The sequence below is a fragment of the Erpetoichthys calabaricus genome, chromosome 5 (genome assembly GCF_900747795.2).
Source record: "Erpetoichthys calabaricus chromosome 5, fErpCal1.3, whole genome shotgun sequence".
Lineage (NCBI taxonomy): Eukaryota > Metazoa > Chordata > Cladistia > Polypteriformes > Polypteridae > Erpetoichthys > Erpetoichthys calabaricus.
The window spans coordinates 102,981,043-103,004,171 of record NC_041398.2 but is presented as its reverse complement, the minus strand read 5'-3'; the positions used below and the strand labels follow the sequence as shown (position 1 = coordinate 103,004,171).

Below are 23,129 nucleotides of genomic sequence, written 5' to 3'. Positions count from 1 at the left end.
TCAGTGATTTGATTTCAAGAGTGATATATTTCAAGTGTTATTTTCTTTTCATTTTGCCTATTATGGCTTATAATATTGTGAAAAAGTTCAATATTGTAGACTTGTGGTGTCACACTCCCCTCAGCTAATTAATCCAACATACCTGCAAAGGTGTCCTGAGCCTTTAAATGGTCTCTCAGTCTGGTTCAGTAGACCACAAAATCATGGGGAAAACTACTGACTTGACAGTTGTCCAGAAGACAGTCATTGATGCCCTCCACAAGGAGGGTAAGCCACAAAAGGTCATTGCAAAAGAAGCTGGTTGTTCACAGAGTGCTATATCCAAGTTTATTAATGGAAAGTTGAGTGGAAGGAAAAAATGTGGCAGAAAAAGGTGCATAAGCAACAGAGATAACCGCAGCCTTGAGAGGATTGTGAAGCACAGCCCATTCAAGAATTTAGGGGAGATTCATAAAGAGTGGACTGTGGCTGGAGTCAGTGCTTCAAGAGTCACTACACACAGATGTATCCAGGACATGGGCTAAAACTGTCGCATTCCTTGTGTCAAGCCACTCTTGAACCAGAGACAACGTCCGAAGAGTCTTACCTGGGCTAAGAAGAAAACAGACTGGACTGTTGCTCAGTGGTCCAAAGTCTTCTTTTCATATGAAAGTAAATTTGGCATTTCATTTGGAAATCAAGGTCCCAGAGTCTGGAGGAAGAGTGGAGAGGCACAGAATCCAAGTTGCTTGAAGTCCAGTGTGAAGTTTCCACAGTCAGTAATGATTTGGGGAGACATGTCATCTGCTGATGTTGGTCCACTGTGTTTTATCAAGTCCAAAGTCAGTGCAACCGTCTAGCAGGAAATTTTAGAGCACTTCATGCTTCCCTCTGCTGACAAGCTTTATGGAGATGCTGATTTCATTTTCCAGCTGGACTTGGCACCTGCCCTCACTACCAAAAGTACCAATACCTGGTTTAATGACCACAGTATCATTGTGCTTGATTGGCCAGCAAACTCTCCTGACATAGATTCTCTATGGGGTATTGTCAAGAGGAAGATGAGAGACACCAGATCCAACAATGCAGACAAGCTGAAGGCCGCTATCAAAGCATCCTGGGCTTCTATAACACCTCAGCAGTGCCACAGGCTGATCGCCTCCATGCCACGCCATATTGATGCAGTAATTCATGCAAAAGAAGCCCCCACCAAGTTTTGAATGCGTACATGGACATTTTTCAGTAGGCCAACATTTCTGTATTAAAAATCTTTTTTTTATTATTAGTCTAATGAAAAAGTCTAATGAAAAAATCTTCCGAGATACTGAATTTTGAGTTTTCATTACCTGTAAGCCATAATAAGCAAAATGAAAAGAAATAAAACGCCTGAAATATATCACTCTGTTTGTAATGAATCTATATGAGTTTGACTATTTAAAATGAATAGCTAAGAAAAGCCAAGCAAAATGACACCTTTTATTGGCTAACTAGAAAGATTACAATATGCAAGTTTTCGAGGCAACTCAGGCCCCTTCTTCAAGCAAGATGTAATGAAGAAGGGGCCTGAGTTGCCTCGAAAGCTTGCATATTGTAATCTTTCTAGTTAGCCAATAAAAGGTGTCATTTTGCTTGGCTTTTCTCTACATTCATAATGGCTAACACAGTACAACACCCTAGTACTACAAATGAATAGCTGAAATAAAAAACTTTTCAATGATATTCTAATTTATTGATACACACCTGTATAAGGTATGGTTTAAATGAGAGCTAAAAAACAGTGACAGACTGTAAGTTCATTTACTAAAGGGAAGGAAAATAAAACACTATACCAGAAAACTTTCCTGAAGTATTTGGCGAAAGGTACATACTGCAGGAGTGAAACCAGGATAGAGTGCTTAAAAACTATAAAACACAATCACTTCTTACTCAACAACTTGGTGACATTTATCACCCAAACATATGCACAACTGGAATGTGGGTGGACAAAAGAAGTACATGGAGAAAATATTTGCAGGAATTTTCATACCTTTCTGCTTGTTCTCAAGATCTTTCAACTTGGAGCAAAGCTCCTCAACTAGGGTTTCAATTCCAGAGCTCTGAAACAAAATAATAAAATTAAATAAGACTGGTAGGATAATGACTGACATGACTTAATGTGCAAACAAAATAAAGAATTAAAAATAGCAAGTTAAGAAGTTAATGCAGATTTTTCCTTCACAAACAGATGATAATAAACACATTCACATTATGCATTTGTATAATTAACAATGTCAAAAATCAGTTAAAACCAATAACTGATGGCTTCTCAAAACAGTTTTTAGGATACAACAACAAATTTGAATCTGAAACATTAAATTATTCCAGACAAAACTTATTTAAATGCCAGTGCAAGTCAGCAGACTGATTTTCCACAAAAAGTTACAACAGTCATGATTTTAAACAGCAGAAAGACACAAAAAGAAAAAAAAACCTTTCCATGATCTAGCATCTTCCCTTACAATATTTCACTCTGCCTTCTTAGTCCATGTATGTCATCATTACTGACAGATCTTCCAGGTGTAGCTACATTTGACATGAGCTTATAATTGGTTTTATGGAAAATGTTTCTATTGGCTTTTTGTTTATATGTAATAAATATACATTTGTAGGCAACATATTTGTACAGTGTTTATCACACCAGTCACTACTCATTTTAACACTTGGCTTTAACAGAGATAGCAGGAGACGTTTTAGGAAAACAAATATTGTCTTAATCTGTATCTGTAACATACAATAAAAAGATAAATATGGCATGTTCATATGTGGCAAATTTAAATTGAGTAAAATATAATGCACAATAAAAACATTGTTATGACTTCAGGATTGTCTGCAAGGACATTTTTGCTGTAAAGAATCTGAACATCCCACACGTAAAATCAACTCCTCAGAACAGACAAAGCACTTGCAGGAGACAAAGTAAGCAATTGGAAGGAAGGAAATATATTCATGCTCCACCTATGTTTAATCCAGGAAAGATGTATATGTGTGTCTTTAAAGTATTTATAGAAGATTGTGAGAATATATAAAAAACTGACACGACACTGCTATTATCTTGGGATATGGATAAATGACTCTAAGTTATTCTACACATTCAAGAAAAGTCTTTAAAATATTTTTTAAATATACTTCAGAATTAAGAATTACCTCTTTGAGTAACTGTCAAACAGAGCATGAATGAAGGTCCCAGCATCAGAGAGCATCAGTAGTTTGACAGCATTTCACTTAAGAAAATACAGATGTCTGCTGATAGCAACACACTAAAATACAATACAATCACAGCACAATGGCTATGCCGCAGCATCTAAAACAATCTACAGCAAAAGTTTATCTCGAGACTCCTGATGCTACCAGGCGAACTATATGTGTGCAGATGTAGTATGCTACTTAACTTACTGATTTGTTAGATTATATTGGTTGGGGATATCTGCCACCTCAAGATTCCACCTGCTATCTGTGTTTCACTCTCCTAGTTTGAATGTCATGACAAAACTTGGACAACATCAGACCTCTTTATATATGCCTATTAACGCATTCTAGTGTAACAAATGAGGGGATTCTAAACTAATTAGATGTGAACAAACATATAGCTTCTTGGTCGTTCTTAAAAGTTTTAATTTTCTTTACTAAATAAAAAAAAAGAAAAAGCTTTGAAATTTACCTCAAGGCCCTGTCACACTATATGATGTTTCCTGTGATTTTCAATCACAAACTTAATTGACAATTTTAGGGAGCTGGGTCCAGACATGTAGTCCACCATGCCTGCTGACTGAAACCAACAAGACTGCAAATCTCCCCAACAAAACAAATCAAGTCATAGAGATACACATGGTGGGCATACATTTCTAAGGCAGAGGTGGTATAAAGATAGGTTTGTAACCAAAACAATATATTTTTTCCATTAGACATGTATTTAACAGTGTAGTGTTTCTGCTTATTAACACTATTAACAAATTCTTTGGCAAATATGAAATATGCTTTTTTATGGATTGAAAAAACGAGGTCTTCCACAACAAGGCAGCAACCCAAAACAAACTTCAAAATCTACTATTAAATACAACTCAAGAAACACATGGTAATGTTCTTGGATTGGCCTTCACAGACCCCAAACTTGAGCATCATTAAAAATCTGTGAATCTGCACAAGAATATCTCACAGATCTGAATAGCCACACATTAAATGGTCTTTGAGAATCCTGGAGAACACTGGTTGACATAAGACAGACGAATCTCACAAACTTAACAGGAAGGCCTGTTATTCACTTTACCAATATACTGTATATGTACAGTTAGCAAATGAACTCTGAAAAACTAATTTCTGTCTGTCTGCAGAAGAAATACTTCTGGTCTATACGTACTGAAGGACATATTACACAAGTATACCACTACAGTTCAGTGTCTCATTTGGCAAATTACAACTACAGTAATCCCTTGCAATATCGCGCTTCGACTTTCGCGGCTTCACTCTATCGCGGATTTTATATGTAAGCATTTCTAAATATATAACGCGGATTTTTCGCTGCTTCGCGGGTTTCTGCGGACAATGGGTCTTTTTTTACTTCTGGTACTTGCTTCCTCAGTTGGTTTGCCCAGTTGATTTCATACAAGAGATGGTATTGGTGGATGGCTGAGAAGCTACCCAATCAGAGCACGCAGTTAAGTTCCTGTGTGCTGCTGATTGGCTCAGCGACGGAGTGCTGCATTAACCAGGAAGTCTCATCTCACTCATTCAGCATTAACGTGCTCCTGCAACTGCTTCAGGGGCCATGTCCAAGCGCCAACAGAAGATGCAAATGATTGCAGAAAAGGTAAAAGTTTTGGATATGTTGAAGGAAGGGAACAGCTACACCGCTGCAGGCATCAATGAGTCCACGATTCTTTTTATTTAAAAAGGAGGAAAAGCATATAAGATCTACGGCCACAGTGTCCTTTAACCAGGGCGCAAAACGAGTTGCAAGTGGACGTGATAAGGCAGTAGTCTGGATGGAATCTGCTTTAGGGATTTGGATTGAAGAGTGCTGGAAGAAGAACAACAGCTGTGCTACACAGTCGCCTGAAGTGGCTCCTTTAGAAGAGCTGTAACGCTATCCTTTGTTGTGCAGTAAAATTAAACTCATCGTTATTGGACAAGTCGTCGTGTCACACTGTACACACATTTTACTGTATACAATTTTTCTTGCATTGTACGTATTTATTGCTGGTGGCCTGTCTGTCGTAATGGCTATAACATATCTGATATTGGAGACGCTCGATATCTTTAAAATATTTAGGTTTTACTGTATATAAACTGTGTTTACATACATAATTTCAACGAATCTTACCTAATATCTAACAGAATACAAAGGGTTTATGCTGTATAATTGTGCGGGAAATGTTTATAATAGTGTGGGAGAGTTTATAAGGGCTTAAAATATATAATAAATAACCATATGAACATATGGTTTCTATTTCGTGGATTTTCACCTTTCGCGGGGGTTTCTGGAACGCAACCCCCGCGATGGAGGAGGGATTACTGTATACACAAAACAACCCATTATTTGAAATATTCAATTTTAAATTCCTGGGAAAATGCTATAGAATCTACGTTCTTTCTCTATTATCTCAAAAATTTTAAATTACAATTAAAGATATCAGCAGCACTGGACTGCATGTGCCAAAATATCACTTAGATTTTATTGCACCTCTAGGTTCCCGAAACCTTGCTCAAAAATAATAAAGTAAAGCTCACAGAGCAAACATAAGCTCACAGATCCCTTTGTTCTGAAAGTTTACATACCCGTAACATTTAGAACCAGTTCACATAAAATTCAGGTCCTGTGGTAGGATGTTATAATGGGCTTTGAATAACAGGACAGCAATTAGAGACAGGCTACTTTATTTGAGAAAGTAAATTACACTCTAAGTTAAAAAACATTTTCAATGTACAATGTACAGATATCCTTAGACTTAGTACTTGCAGATGCTTTGAAGTCAATCATTCAGATACAAGTCAATACAAAACTCCCCAAATAAATAAAATAAAGACATAGACATTAACGTGCTGCCTAATACCAAATTTAAATGATTTACTTAGTTTAGTATTCTCTGATCTTGGTGAAATGTCATAAACAAGCAGCTCTTGAGGTCAGTACTAAGAACCTTTGTTTCCATTGTACTAGAGATGTCTTATTATTCATAGATTTTGGGGCAATAGTTCAAGTCACATCCATGGTTTTAAGGTAACGATATAAAATCAAGACTAATGTTTATAACCGGGATGTTCATTTAAAAGTTATGTATAAGTGACCACATGAATGATCGCACGCCACTATTTCAACTCATAAAATATGATAAATAACTAAAAACAGGGACACCATACTTGTTCAGAAGCAATGTGAAAGGATGATGTTAAGATCTTTGAACTTAATACGCACAAGATGCATTTCATCAAGACAGATCTACAACAGTTTTGTTTAGATAGAATAGGGTTAGAAAATTTAGACACTAAAAAGTATTTTCATTTCAGTAACAAACAGGTAAAACCTCTCTTTTTAGATTCAGTGCATTAGACAGCACACTCAATGAAACTAACATTCAAAAGTAAATAATTTTGTTGCTGCTTAATTATGCACTGATCTCTAGCACTATGAAGAGGCCTGGTCCTTGAAGAATGTGGTATCTAAAAACTGAATGATCATGAACAAAGAGCAAGCTACATGGCATACAGCTGACACTGGATTCCTTTCACACCTACTTTTTCTACACCCAACTTCCAATTTCTACATCCTATTTTCAAGAAATGATTAACATCATCATTTAATGAGAGAAGATAATTTACAATATGCAAAGAGCTATTTTCTGGCAGATAAATCAACAAACTCCTTCCACTGAAATAATAAGCATTAAAAGGAAGACAATGTATTAATGATAACAGACACTTTGAGAATGTTGAGCTAAAACACCACATCAAGAGAAGAACTTTGCATTGTATTTCACAAAGTATTTAATCAGTAATAATAAACTTTTAAAATAGGAATTAAAAATGTGTCAATATTTGGAATAAAAATACAGCTAGAATTATCCTAGTTAGACTTTATAAATGATATCTAAAGACTTAGGTTTTATCATTAGTGTTTACTGTGGTAATTGCTTTACACACTATGTATTTATTTACTGACCTCAAAAACATTGTTACGCTTTTCATGAATGTAAAATAATTATTAATTTATGGTCATGATAAACATTTTAACATTCCTACCCAGTGTCATTTTATCACTTTTCAAGATGAATACCCAACCTTTTACTTTTATTTGTGTTACACAGGAAACTAATGGTAAGAACTGAATACCCTGCACCTTTATCTTCCAGTTATTTTCCACTGTCAGTAAAAATATGCATATGTTAAACATGGTGTATCTTGGGCTGGAGTTAATCTACTCGCCAAAACTAGACAAATGTGCAGTGTAATGTCAATTCTAAACACCAATATACTATGTGAACCAAAAACTATCCACAATGACCAGGACTCATACATTTTAGTGGGTTTGTGGTACATACAGTACATTATATGGTATTGGATTTCAGTAATATGTAGTACACATCAATGTTTTTCCCCTTTGCTTCCTTGATTCTGATAAATCTCATAGTTAAATACAAGTTCAACTGAAAATAATATTTACACCTTCTTTTAGTTGTGTTATCCCTTATTACACTTGTTTTTCAATTTATATTTCCTGTCTATCATCAATGTCTAAATGCTACTGTTGTTAGTCATTTGATGCAATCACAGTTAAAGCTGAAGATCACGCGGTAACTGGAATACACGTTTGTACAGTACTGCCATGATAATCCAAATTAAAATTTTGGCCATTCAAAATCAGCTCAAAAACTCCTAAACATGATAAATTAAAGACATCTCTTAATAATTATTTACTGGTAAATATCAACAGGGTTTTTCCCAGTAACATTTTCCTAAACTGCATTACAAAAACAAACTGGCTAGAAATGCTATCCTGCCCAACTGACAAAGCAGTCATAGATACTTTTTTTAATGTATATTTCACTGTAACAGAAAAATTTCTGCCAACTACAGCTATCAAGTGTTTTTGAAATGTTAGAAATCAGCAACTGATAATCCAAATTTTGAGGGATGATTGGTTGGGGTTTATAAGGAAAAAATAATACATTTTGCAAAATGCTGTAATCATCATTGCTGTATTTATCTGTATGAGCACCATCAAATCAAATAAGATTCAAAGTCAACTACTGTTGCTAATGTCAATAAGTAAAAACAACATCTGAGCATGTGTGGACCTCTCTATTGAGGAGCAGTGTCTGTGTCCATGACTCAATTTAAACATAGACAACAGGCAAAAAACATCAAGCCAAAAACCACTGCTTACTAAAAACAACATCACTATCTAAACTATGCTAAAAGACGTCCTCCTTGTTAACTCTTACAAGATCGTGATTCAAATGGTGAAGTATGTTAATGGTTTGGCGATGTTTTGCAGTATTAGAAACTAGAGGACCTGCCATCTTTAAAGGGATTATTAATACTCCCAAGTCGAGGGGCAGCAAGACAATGGTCTGAAACATACAATTAAGTCTATATATAAGATAACTTAAGAAATAAAAATGTGGAATTGCTTGGCCGAGGTCCAAAGAGATGCTGCTACTGAGCCTATTGTACATGCAAACATTCACAAATGACACCAAAAACAGAATAGGCTATTTGGTAGAATAGGCCAAATTTCCTCCAGAGACAAGTACATAAATACAGAAAACCTTTGGTTGTGTTTATTACTGTTCAAAGTGGTAAAACCCATTATGTAGTTAAAGGAGTAATTAGATTACTTGGAATATCTGGACATTGCCTTACTTTTTAAAAAAGATAAAATAGCAACATTTATGCAGTTTACTCAAGGCCTTTATAATAGTGATATAGTGATCACTGTGGAAAAAAAAGTAAAATAATGCATCGAGTTACTTAGGACCAATGGTTTTTATGGCAATTTAACTCATGAGGGAAGACATAATATAAAATCCAAAAAGTATTGTTAAAAATTAGTTCAGCTTTAGAAATGAGACTCCTACAAGCATTGAGTCAAAGTCCTACCTACCTATAGTGTAAAATGTGCAAATAGGTAACACTACATTTTAATGATGTATCAATATATTTTTTCTCCTCTGATATTTGATTTTTTTTTTCTAGGAAACAGCCTAATAAAATATGCCCAATTTTTCAGGCCCTGATATTATCAAGCAGGCTCCATCCTACATTGTCTACTCTGTTCAATCCGAGAATTCACAATAGAATAACCAAGTCTGGGCATTTCTGGTATCATGCAAAGTCTTAAATCTTATCCTAAGATACTACATTTTTAATTAATAAAACTAAAATGTTCATTTCTAGATTGTGCAGGAGGCAACTTCAATACTCCAAGAAAATTAGGGGTGGGTGGTATGGCCAAATATTTTTATAATTAAAAATTGTCATGGTTGCAGTAAATATTATGATATAATCGATGTGCATATACTTTGGAGACTGAATCTAGTTTAGGTGCGACACCTTTTGACCGACACAACGTTCGCAAAAAGTCCCCGTACTTATCATCGACAAGATGGCCACACATTACAACAGACGTTAACGGTGGCGCCATCTAGTGGCACGTTTAGTCATTAGTCTCTGTGCATCCCTCTCTACCAATGTTTCTTTAAATTGCCAAGACATTGCGGAAGTGTCCACGTATGAGAAAGCCGACTGCTTTCATTGAATGAAGGGGAACTGCCGTACAGATGTAAAACGTGAATGACCCAGTGCGCGTGACTGGCTTTCCGTATTTGTGGTGCTATTTGCTCGCTTTCCGACTCAAAGTAAGATTTCAGTCTTGATCTTTCTGACTGACTGGTGCTATTTGTGACACATTATAATTGTCCTGCATTTCGCTAATATACCCATGCCACCATAAAAAAAGGCATGGCATTAGAAGGCCCACTTACCATGCCAGAAAAAAGTCTATTTCAAGGCCGTCTCAAAACATTGCGCAAAACGTCGCGATGTTTTCATACCAAGAATTCCGCTGCTTCCGAATGATTTACCTTTTGATTTCAAACGTCTACATTTTACTGTTCAAAAAAGTCTATTTCAAGGCCGTCTCAAACCTTCCACAAAACGTCTTTCATACAAAGAATTCCAAAGATTCAGAATGATTTACCCTTTGATTTCAAAAGCCTACAAGTTCCTATTCGTTTGGATTTTGCAATGTGAATTACTAAGGCTGAAGGGCAATCCCTCCAGGTTAAAGGCATCAATTTGGAAAATCCATGCTTTTTACACAGACAACTCTACGTAACATGTTCTACAGTGGACAATCCTCACAATTTGTTCATTTTCAGAACCCCACGACAACACATAAAATATACTGTATCCAAAGCCTCTAAAATGACCACTTATATTGCCTATTACAATAAAATGTCAATCAGAATATTATTTGTTCAATTTCTATGTTCTGTTTCTTTCATTTGGGAAATTCAACAGTTATAGATTCCCGGGCAACGCCGGGTACTCCTGCTAGTACCTGATATAGAACAGTATCAGCATAAAACACTAAATAAAGATTACATACAGAAAACACAAAGCTGTGAATTAGAAAAAAAAACAATAAATCACAATGAAACACAAAAATATGAGTGCTGTACTACAAGAAACCCCTGAACAAGTAAAATAATGTGTGCTATAAATGCAAATTAGACACCTGTGCAGAATGTGTGAAAAACGATACGTTCTGCACAGAGGCAAGTTCGTTGTACTATGTGAACGTCACTGACAGAATAAAACCAAGTAATACAAGTAGCCACAATGTACACTGGGTGTTACAGACACAAATGAAATGTATGTTTTTATTACAGTAATAATAATAGCAGCTCACTACTCAAAACGTGGAGCGCCCATACGCAAACTCGGAAGTTTTTGGTTATAAGGCAGCAGTTCTTACCTTTGCACTATTCGTATATCATGGAAAAAGTTTCCGTTTTAGATATGTGTTCAGCATTTCTTGCCTCGCATTTCCTGTCATCCTACACTTACACAGATTGTTATAGACACAGTACACACATAAAATGTATGGATTCCAAACAACGATATATTATCTACCCTATACAACTACCTCACACCCAGATAAACACAACTGAGCTCTAAGAATTCTGCGACTGACATCAGCTCCATCGGTGGGGGATGGGATAACAGGCTGCTTGCACTGATTCACACATTTGCAAAACAAAAGACGCTGATGAGGAGAGGTGCGAAGAAATTTAAGGAGGACCAGGATTATACGTTTTTTCGTAGGCTTTAGGGATTCTAGTGTTAATAATCTTTATTGATGATATAACTCATGATGACAGCAGCAGAATGACTTCAGAAGTCTTACAATTGGCAGAGAAATGCATCTGAACTACTTGGAGGGAACCTCATCATTCAGCAACACAATCATCCCAAATACACTGTCAACTCAACAAGGGATTTCAGCAAATAGGAACAAGTGGAAGGTTTTTAGACTGGCCAAGCCAAACACCAAATATTAACCTAAATGAGCATGCCTTTTAACTCCTGAAGAGGAGACTGAAAGAAAAACAAAAAACCCTGAAACAAACAACAACTTAAAGGGGCTGCAGTAACCACATGGAAAAAAATAACAAAAGAACAAACTAACAATTTGGTGATGTCAGTAAATCACAAGCTTGATGCAGTTACTGCAAGCAAAAGATTTGCAACCAAATATTAAGTGTTATTTACTTTAATTTACATTAATACCATCTGTTCCTATACTTTTGCTCATCTAAAAAAAAACTGGACTGTCTTCTACAAAAGGTGGCATATTCTATATTGATTAACACATCTAGATGTCATTACCGGGAAATATTTATCTATTGATCTTAAACCCAAATGTCATCAGTGAACAGCAAAAACAAATAGAATTCCCTTTACTGAGTTTTCCCACCTTGTATTCTCCTTTTTTAATGCTATTTTCAGCACTGTGGATGTAAGGCTGTCTTCACTCCACAATCTGGAGAAGGCTGCGCGCAAGACAATATATGCATGCATCCTAAATGCTTAGACAAACAAATTATATGAATGTATAATGAATGTACGATCTGATCCAAATTTCATTTCCCAGACTCTAGCTCCCTCCCACAATACTGAAAAGCGGTCCTGATTCAAATTTCATTTCCCAGACTCTAGCTCCCTCCCACAATACTGAAAAGCGGTCCCGCATCACAAGCAATTGCATTTGGTCCCGCAAGTCCTGGAGTACAGACCCTTTTTACCTTGGAGCATACGCTGACCACAACTAAGTGAATGGCAATTTTGTTTATGTTCTCTTTCGTTTACATTTGAAAGCTGCTTGAATTTGTACTGAGGATTTAAACAGAATGTTTTTTTATCTATTTAATTTAAAACAGTGTGAATCTATACAAAGGAAATAATACAGTACCTTTTTTTTTTGAGACTTTTTATTTTTCCCTCTTTCAAAATCCATGCCATGAAAGCTGCGTACGTTGCCAACAGCTGTCTGGTTGCTAGGCAAATTACTGCAGCTCCTCTATATAGTTGAGCACGGCAGTAACCAATAAATAAGCATTTACAGTGGCATGCAAAAGTATTCACTCCTCTTGAAAGTCATTATAATTTTCACTATTTTCCATATGTGCAGAAAAAGCCAATTAGAAAAGGAATAAAACATTGCCTGCACAAAAACAAAAGACCACCCTGATAACTTAAAAGTTAGGATAAAGCCAGCTAACTTATTATGGTATTGGTATCACTGTAACCAAGAAGTAATAAAGACTTGTTCTTAACAATGGTTAACTGTTTATTAAGTTTCTTCCTAAGTCAAGTACAAAACTTCAGAGCAGCACTTCACTCACACACACAGAGAAACTGTGTGTGTGTGTGTGTGTGTGTGTGTGTGTGTGTGTGTGTGTGTCAGTGTGTATGCGTGTGTGTGTCTGAAGTAGACTAGCTGTGAGCAAATTAATACAATGGTACAGGCAATAAATGCTTAATTGCTAGCTAAAAAATTTATTCATTTTAAATACAGGAATTGAAAGATCAGAATTTACAAGTAGTATGAAAAATAGTCTTACCATGTGCAGGTGACAACAGAGAAAGAAAGCATATAGTGTTAACTTTCACCATTTAATGAAACCTTGTTCATAAATTGATCTATTCATATTTTTGGCATCCTGGCTGGAAGGCAAAACAGAGATCACTGGGTGGGCAGAAGTTAAAATCCTTACATATTCTACATTCATTTGGAATGCTTGGGTGGGCATCTTACAGACTTTTTCTTTTTTTCCTTTAAACTATTGCCATTGCCAAAGGCAACACCAATAAGTAACAATCAATTGATCATCACACCATACAGGTGCTGGTCATAAAATTAGAATATCATGACAAAGTTGATTTATTTCAGTAATTCCATTCAAAAAGTGAAACTTGTATATTAGATTCATTCACTACACACAGACTGATGTATTTCAAATGTTTATTTCTTTTAATGTTGATGATTATAACTGACAACTAATGAAAGTCCCAAATTCAGTATCTTTGAAAATTAGAATATCAATTAAGACCAATGCAAAAAAAGGATTTTTAGAAAGGTTGGCCAACTGAAAGGTATGAACATGAAAAGTATGAGCATGTACAGCACTCAATATTTAGTTGGGGCTCCTTTGGCCTGGATTACTGCAGCAATGCGGCGTGGCATGGAGTCGATCAGTCTGTGGCACTGCTCAGGTGTTATGAGAGCCCATGCTGTTCTGATAGTGGCCTTCAGCTCTTCTGAATTGTTGGGTCTGGCATATTGCATCTTCCTCTTCACACTACCCCATAGATTTTCTATGGGGTTAAGGTCAGGCATGTTTGCTGGCCAATCAAGAACAGGGATACCATGGTCCTTAAACCAAGTACTGGTAGCTTTGGCACTGTGTGCAGGTGCTAGGTCCTGTTGGAAAATGAAATCTGTATCTCCATAAAGTTCGTCAGCAGCAGGAAGCATGAAGTGCTCTAAAACTTCCTGGTAGACGGCTGCGTTGACCTTGGACCTCAGAAAACACAATGGACCAACACCAGCAGATGGCATGGCACCCCAAACCATCACTGATTGTGGAAACTTTACACTGGACATCACGCAACGTGGATTCTGTGCCTCTCCTCTCTTCCTCCAGACTCTGGGACCTTGATTTCCAAAGGAAATGCAAAATTTACTTTCATCACAGAACATAACTTTGGACCACTCAGCAGCAGTCCAGTCCTTTTTGTCTTTAGCCCTGGCGAGACGCTTCTGACGCTGTCTCTTGTTCAAGAGTGGCTTGACACAAGGAATGCGACAGCTGAAACCCATGTCTTGCATACGTCTGTGCGTGGTGGTTCTTGAAGCACTGACTCCAGCTACAGTCCACTCTTTGTGAATCTCCCCCACATTTTTGAATGGGTTTTGTTTCACAATCCTCTCCAGGGTGCAGTTATCCCTATTGCTTGTACACTTTTTTCTACCACATCTTGTTCTTCCCTTCGCCTCTCTATTAATGTGCTTGGACACAGAGCTCTGTGAACAGACAGCCTCTTTAGCAATGACCTTTTGTGTCTTGCCCTCCTTGTGCAAGGTGTCAATGGTAGTCTTTTGTCAAGTCAGCAGTCTTCCCCATGATTGTGTAGGCTACAGAACTAGACTGAGAGACCATTTAAAGGCTTTTGCAGGTGTTTTGAGTTAATTAGCTGATTAGAGTGTGGCACCAGGTGTCTTCAATATTGAACCTTTTCATAATATTCTAATTTTCCGAGATACTGAAGTTGGGACTTTCATTAGTTGTCAGTTATAATCATTAACATTAAAAGAAATAAACATCTGAAATACATCAGTCTGTGTGTAATGAATGAATCTAATATACAAGTTTCACTTTTTGAATGGAATTACTGAAATAAATCAACTTTGTCATGATATTCTAATTTTATGACCAGCATCTATACAGCATTTCCTACATCAATGAGACACAGTCATTAACTTCCAAGGCAGTGGTAACTAAAAACCGAATATCATCTACGCGGAAGAGACAACAACCCAGCATTTGGAGGCATCACATATACAGAAGAGTAGTTTTATTTAATTAATTTGTCAAAGCTTATGTATAAAGGCAGTCCTTTTAATGTCAACTTAATACCTGACATGATTTACATATACCAATGACATATATATTTTCTTATGCATTATACTGTATATGACTATATAGCTGAGGACTTGATAACCAAATCTCCTCACAAATTTCATTCACTTATAAACCACTCAAGAAACTTATTCCTAATTGTGTAGTCCCTCAAGCTAAATTTTGTTCAGTTAAACATCACCGTATGTCTTTTGCACATTAATGAAACTAGTCAAGTTCCTGCACACAACTTCATATGCTCATCTCATTTTACTTTCCAAACCAGTCTTATGCATTATGGGATTATAGCTCTCCAAGCAGTAAAATAAATTGATACCCTATTAAACATATACTTTCAGTGAGGACTGTCAAGATTTTGTATACCTTCTATTCACTGGATACAAGTGTTTAAATTGCATCACAACCAAATCTTTGTCGCGGTATGAGGTTTCATTCAAGATAATTTAAAAACAGCTGTGTAATTTTAACACTATAATTACTAAAGCCTAAGAAAGCCTTGCTTTGTCTCAGTACATGTGTGTTTATCGCCGCCAGGTAAAGCATGTTGTAGCACACAGCAACCAGCCACCGCGTGTTCCTGTTCGCACTGAATAAGCCCACGCCTTTTACAAGTACTATAAATTTACACCGGCTGTTACAGACATAAATCAAATGTATGTTTTTATTGTATAGTATTAACAATAAGAGCAGCTCACCACTGAAAACAATAAATCTGCATGACAACCAGTATCGAACCAGCAACCTCTTGATTACAAGTCAGCAATTCTACCCCACTGCATCATGGAACCTGTTGTATTATACTTGTACCTTTCATAAAAATGTTTAATTGATATTTGGACATGGATCACACATGAAATGCATGTGTTCAAAATAATATATTATTTACCCTCTACAACTACAGGCAATTCATTCCAACATAAACACTGAACACTGAGAATCTTTTTTGCCGAGAATCTTTGTTGCAGGCTGCTTATGTTGATCGATACATTTACAAGACAAAAGATGCTGACGGAAATGTGCAACGGGATTTAAGGTGGGCTGGGATTACAAGCTTTTTTGTAGGCTTTGGTAATTCTAGTGTTAAGTCATGGGTGACATATTTACAGTGTACTGGGCTTTTTTCCCTTAACACTGACACTGACTCATTAATATAGTATTTTATTAAACTAGCAGGTTAGCTTGCTTCAACTCAACTTTTCAAGCTAACATGCTATTAGCAAACATGCAATCCATGTCTACACTACGTTGGACTAAGTATTGCTTTCATTAAAATAACAGTTTAAAAAATAAAACTTCGATTTGCAAAGCTGCAAAAAATAAATGTGTTTTGAATATGCCGCTGCATTTAGCATGGTAGCTCTTTTCTATGCGTCAGTGTAACTACAGTTTTGAAGTGCTTTGTACCAGACAAAATTAAGGTAGTCATTCAATAACACCTCTGCATTTCTGATTTAATTTGTATGCTGGGTACACATCAGAAACAATATATTTTTTCTATATGAATTTGAAGTTGCAAATTAGCATTTGCCATGAAGTGTGTCAGTGTGCTATAATATATAACAGAATAGTTGTTAGTACACTTCAAAATAGGAATGTTTTCAGGCAAGTGATGCAGTGGTAGTACTGCTGCTTCACAGTAAGGGGGTCCCGGGTAGAGTATTGAGAAAAACTCTATATACATGTAAAGAAATATTATTATTGTTATTTTTTACAAACACTGGCACTAACAGTGGTCAACAAATGAAAAGAAAAAAGTCACCATGTGTGGTACTTACAGTGGGGCAAAAAAATATTTAGTCAGCCACCAATTGTGCAAGTTCTCCCACCTAAAAAGATGAGAGAGGCCTGTAATTTTCATCAACTATGAGAGACAAAACGAGAAAAAAAATCCAGAAAATCACAGTGTCTGATTTTTAAAGAATTTATTTGCAAATTATGGTGGAAAATAAGTATTTGGTCCCCTACAAACAAGCAAGATTTCTGGCTCTCACAGACTTGTAACTTCTTCTGTAAGAGGCTCCTCTGTCCTCCACTCGTTACCTGTATTAATGGCACCAGTTTGAACTCGTTATCAATATAAAAGACACCTGTCCAAAACCTCAAACAGTCACACCCAAACTCCACTATGGCCAAGACCAAAGAGCTGTCAAAGGACACCAGAAACAAAATTGTAGACCTGCACCAGGCTGGGAAGACTGAATCTGCAATAGGTAAGCAGCTTGGTGTGAAGAAATCAACTGTGGCAGCACTTATTAGAAAATGGAAGACATACAAGACCACTGATAATCTACTTCGATCTGGGGCTCCACGCAAGATCTCACCCCGTGGGGTCAAAATGATCACAAGAACGGTGAGCAAAAATCCCAGAACCACACGGGGGGGACCTAATGAATGACCTGCAGAGAGCTGGGACCAAAGTAACAAAGGTTACCATCAGTAACACACTAAGCCGCCTGAGACTCAAATCCTGAAGTGCCAGACGTGTCCCCCTGCTTAAGCCAGTACATGTGCAGGTCTGTCTGAAGTTTGCTAGAGAGCATTTGGATGATCCAGAAGAGGATTGGGAGAATGTCATATGGTCAGATGAAACCAAAATAGAACTTTTTGGTAAAAACTCTACTCGTCGTGTTTGGAGGAGAAAGAATGCTGAGTTGCATCCAAAGAACACCATACCTACTGTAAAGCATGGGGGTGGAAACATCATGCATTGGGGATGTTTTTGTGCAAAGGGACCAGGACGACTGATCCGTGTAAAGGAAAGAATGAATGGGGCCATGTATCGTCAGATTTTGAGTGAAAACCTCCTTCCATCAGCAAGGGCATTGAAAATGAAATGTGGCTGGGTCTTTCAGCATGACAGTGATCCCAAACACACCGCCGGGTAACGAAGGAGTGGCTTTGTAAGAAGCATTTCAAGGTCCTGTAGTGGCCTAGCCAGTCTCCAGATCTCAACCCCATAGAAAATCTTTGGAGGAGTTGAAAGTCCGTGTTGCCCAGCGACAGCCCCAAAACATCACTGCTCTAGAGGAGATCTGCATGGAGGAATGGGCCAAAATACCAGCAACAGTGTGTGAAAACCTTGTGAAGACTTACAGAAAACGTTGGACCTCTGTCATTGCCAACAAAGGGTATATAACAAAGTATTGAGATGAACTTTTGTTATTGACCAAATACTTTTTTTCCACCATAATTTGCAAATAAATTCTTGAAAAATCAGACAATGTGATTTTCTGGATTTTTTTTTTTTTTATTTTGTCTCTCATAGTTGAGGTATACCTATGATGAAAATTACAGGACTCTCTCATCTTTTTAAGTGGGAGAACTTACACAATTGGTGGCTGACTAAATACTTTTTTGCCCCACTGTATAGCAGATCCATTGAAAGTGTTTGCTTAGGAAATGTATTTATTTTTATTTTTTTTAATTTAAATTGAAAACTCCTGCGTGTGTTTATTTTTGGTCATTTAGTTTAATTATTTTTTTTTATTATTTATGTTATTGAAAACAATTGGTAAAGTTAGATGTTCTATGCTTTTTAATTACCCAGATTAGCACTACAAAAATAGTAATAATCATAACCATTAAGCAAATGATTAATATATTATGAAACCTAACTGTAAATACCAAAATTAATTGGAAATGGTCATGTGACCTTTAAGTTTGGTAGGAATCCACAAAGCTGCCTTCCACTAAAAAGTACAATAAAATTAACCACAACTCCTTTCAAGCTGAATGAGACTTCAGATTCTGACTAATTTATGTGCCTAAACTTTCTGGAAAAATGGAAAATAATGGACATATATTTTTGATATATTCCACAACTGTTGCACACTAATATATTTTAAAAATGTATTTTCTTTTAAATACTGCATTACAAATGATGTATCATATCAGCATTTTGCCCCACTTTCTTCTCTTAGGAGGCTTACTTCATGTATGTTTATGCGAACAACTTCATATAAACTAACATGTGCAAAAAGAGTGATTAATAATAGTCAAGCTTTACTATGCATATTGAGTGCCACTTTTGAAAGAAGTTATATAAAAGGAACTTAGTTTGCTTAACTGGTAAAAGTTTATACAGCATCTAAAATAAGTATACCATACTTCTTACATATGCTCCAAGTTTCTGGTTCTGGTGTGCAGAGTTTCAATAATTAAGCCATGCCTCGCATAAAAGTATTACAGTACCTATTTTAACTATGTAAAAAGAGATCCAACTTCAATTATTAACAAAAGACTGTCTTAATTCACCAAGCACGATCTTTCTCAAATTGTGTGTCAGCCAATCAAACACAAAGTTGCTTGAGTATAAAAAGGCCAACAGTGTTATTCTTTACTTTGGCTGTGTTAAATATAGCTCTATGCCGGAGGTTATGGGCAGGAAAATGACTAAGCATTAACCTATGGCCTGTATACACAGATCTCACCAACAACCAAAAAAAAAAAAACCAAAGGCAAATAACTCAATACCCAACATATTTTTCAAAAGCTTCTTACAATTTATTCAAGAATGTAAATGCACAAGTTCCTTGGCATATTAGGTTGAATCTACTTCTAATAACAAGCAAGTAGCAGAGAGGAAAAAAAAATACTATCCATGACTATGACCTTAAAACATAGCAAGCATTACAAAAAAGTACAAAACAGTATAGTGTAGATGATAAAGAAAGGTAATGCCTTACCATAACACTGAAAGAAATAAAAATTTGATCAAAAGGAGTTCCACATTTTCTGTTGCATCAACGTGTTAACATTAGGGTCGGCTGACAAATGAACACTGCTCACAACAGAAACACTGTGTCGCTAGTACAGCTAAAAAAAAACTCACGGTACAGAATGCCAGCTATCTGGAGAGCAGTTATGGTGCACTAACTAGACTTTCAAGAAATCTTTCAGCATCTAAAAAATTTATTTTAAAATAAAATTATTTCTTAATATAAAATCTGAATATTTATACTACTATATTTGACCTTCAAAAGACAACTTTTTGAAAAAGAGCATGTTGAATTAATCCCTGCTCCAAGTATTTGTTTTACTAATAAATATATCTTTTCTCCGAATAATAACACGTGTCTTGGACGTTTATAGCAGACTTCATGTGACATCATGCAAGAAGGCACAATTTCAAAATTTTTAATACAGTAATAATTTATCTAACCAGCATTGTACCCACAGTCATTAATTACAATCTTTAAATTGTTTACATATTTTTGTGTATGTAAACCACTGGCAGATTAAGTGATTTGGAGGAAAAAAGATAAAGATAACAAAAGATAACCTATAAGTAGTTATATATATATATATATACACACACACACAGACACACACAAGTAAACACTGTCACCATTGTGTGACTTGTGACACTAGGCCTCATTAGCTACTAGCAGAAATGAACATTGTGCAATAAGTACTGTACAGTAACACACAAATATCTTAAACCGATTTGGTTGTGAACCGAAGTAATTTCCCCCACAGCATTGTATGTAAATACAATTAATCTGTTCCAGAACATACAAACTGTATGTAAATATATATATATTTTTTTTTTAAGTTTTTAAGCACAAATATAGTTAACTAAACCATAGAATGCACAGCGTAATAGTAAACTAAATGTAAAAACATTGAGTAACACTGAGAAAACCTTGAACAACAGAGAAAACTAACATTGCAAGAGTTTGCACTATACTGTAGCCTTATGACCCAATCGCTGTAAAAAAATTTTTATTTATTTATTTATTTTTTTTTTTGGAGTTTTAAGCACAGGGAAAAAAAAGGAACATTTGAACAAATCCAAACTTTATTTAAAAGCCAACCATAAGCAACCAAGAAAGCAACATTGCAGGAGTTCACGCTAATAGTATTACAACCCGATTGCTGTAAACACTCTTTTTAAATGAGTTTTAAGCACAGGGAAAAAAAATGAAAATTTGAAAAAAAAAAGAGAAAAGTAACATTGCAACAATTCACGCTATGAACCGAAAAAAGAACATCTGAAAAATCCGTAATACAAAAACTAACCATAAACCACCAAGAAATCTAACCTTGCATGAGTCTAGTTCTAGCATGAAGTGAGGAGGATCTGGGTGGAGAACAATCCGGTCTCGTCGCAGTTGAAGACTTGTTGTGGGATGTAGCCTTCGTCCTCCACTAATTTTGTGAAATTTTTCACGAATTCTTTCGCAGCCTCAGCGTTGGAACTAGCAGCCTCTCCATGCCTTACCACACTATGAATGCCATTTCTCTTGCGAAAGTTTTCAAACCATCCTCTACTGGCTTTAAATTCCTCACTTTCGCCAGTCGTATAAGGATAGTTTTGCAGCAAATCGCCATGAATCTTCCTGGCTTTCTCGCATTAACATCACCTCGCTTACGCTATCCCCTGCAAGTTGCTTCTCATTCAGCCACACTAGCAACAGTTTTTCCACCTCTTCCAGCACTTGAGGCCTCTGCCTGGTTAACGCTGTAACTCCTTTTGCAACATCAGCTGCTTTAATAGATTCTTTCTGCTTTAGAATAGTCGAAATCGTAGACTTCTAGTACTCGGTGGCAAGATCAGTAACACGAATGCCACACTCATATTTTTCAATAATTTCTTTCTTTACTTCGATTTCAATTTTCTGCAAAACTTTCTTCTCACCACTCTTCACTTGCTTAGAAGCCATGGTTAACTGCAAAAGCACACGAAATACTGTAGAGCACAAAGAGTTCAAAGGTAAAGCACGCACGTCTGACTGAGAACAATGAACAAGGAGAGGCTGAACACGTGCTTAAATACAGTAATCTGAGTGTACGAACCGGAAGGGAAATGAAATAGAGCACAAAGAGTTCACAGCAGAGGCACGCACACACGTGCAAGCACGCACATCTGACCGAGAGCAATGCAACACGTGCAGAAATCATCGGCACGCACAAACTGAAAGGGAAACTGGCTTGTTCGTATACCGAGTGTGTGGTCGTGAACCGAGGCAAAAGTTTGGCGAACTTTTTTGGTCGTAAACCAATTTGTATGTGTACCGAGATGTTCGTGAACCGAGGTTCCACTGTATAATCCACCAAGTCACCCGACCATGGTAGTAGTGAGAGGGGGGGTTGTGTACAAAGGGCAGGGACGTAATCAGTGCGAGCGTATGACCCGCACTTACTTGGAATTCCTCGTTCGTGGGGAACAATTGCAAGCCCCGGTCTCCAGCATGAATGGGGTTCAATGGCTTACCCACGTCTCTCGGCGCCGGGTAGACACACGTTGATCCATTTAGTGTAGCGCGCATGTAGTACCAGACATCCAAGGGCATCACAGACCTGTTAATGCTCAATCTCACGTGGCTGAAAGCCACTTGTTCCTCTAAGAAGTTGGACGCTGACCGCTGTTGGGTCGCATAACTATTTAGCAGGCGGGTGTCTCGTTCGTTTTCTGAATTAACCAGACAAATCGCTCCACCAACTAAGAATGGCCATGAACCACCACCCACAGAATCGAGAAAGAGCTATCAATCTGTCAATCCTCTCCGTGTTGGTGAGGTTTCCCGTGTTGAGTCAAATTAAGCGAAAGGCTCCACACCAGGTGGTGCCATTCCGTCAATTCCTTTAAGTTTCAGCTTTGCAACCATACTCCCCCTCGGAACCCAAAGACTTTGGTTACCTGGTTGGCCGCCCAACGGGTCATGGGAATGACGCCGCCGGATTGCCTGTCGGCATTGTTTATGGTCGGAGCTACAACAGTATGTGACTGTTTTCGAACCTCCGACTTTCGTTCTTGATTAATGAAAACATTCTTGGCAAATGCTTTCGCTATCAATCGAATTGTTGTCGGGCGTGTGCCATGGTCGGCTGCTTAGTGAATTGTTGGTGGGCGGGGCTCTGTGAGTTGTCATCATATCCCATGGTCTTAGCATTGGTGGGCGGGTCTCT

The 23,129-nt window shown here is 36.9% G+C and overlaps 1 protein-coding gene across 5 annotated transcripts in view; it reads right to left on the bottom strand.

Annotated features, from left to right (window-relative positions):
- The window catches only part of kiaa0232 (KIAA0232 ortholog), a 150,336-nt gene that overhangs the window by 42,152 nt on the left and 85,055 nt on the right, over nt 1-23,129 (bottom strand). For 4 of the 5 annotated variants that reach the window (XM_028801871.2, XM_028801870.2, XM_028801868.2 and 1 more), the window contains exon 4: nt 2,006-2,075. In XM_028801871.2, the coding sequence (XP_028657704.1) occupies nt 2,006-2,075 (70 nt within the window). Of the gene's footprint in view, nt 1-2,005; nt 2,076-19,903; nt 20,017-23,129 lie in introns of those variants that run through there. The other variant, XM_051928205.1, reaches the window with a different exon arrangement.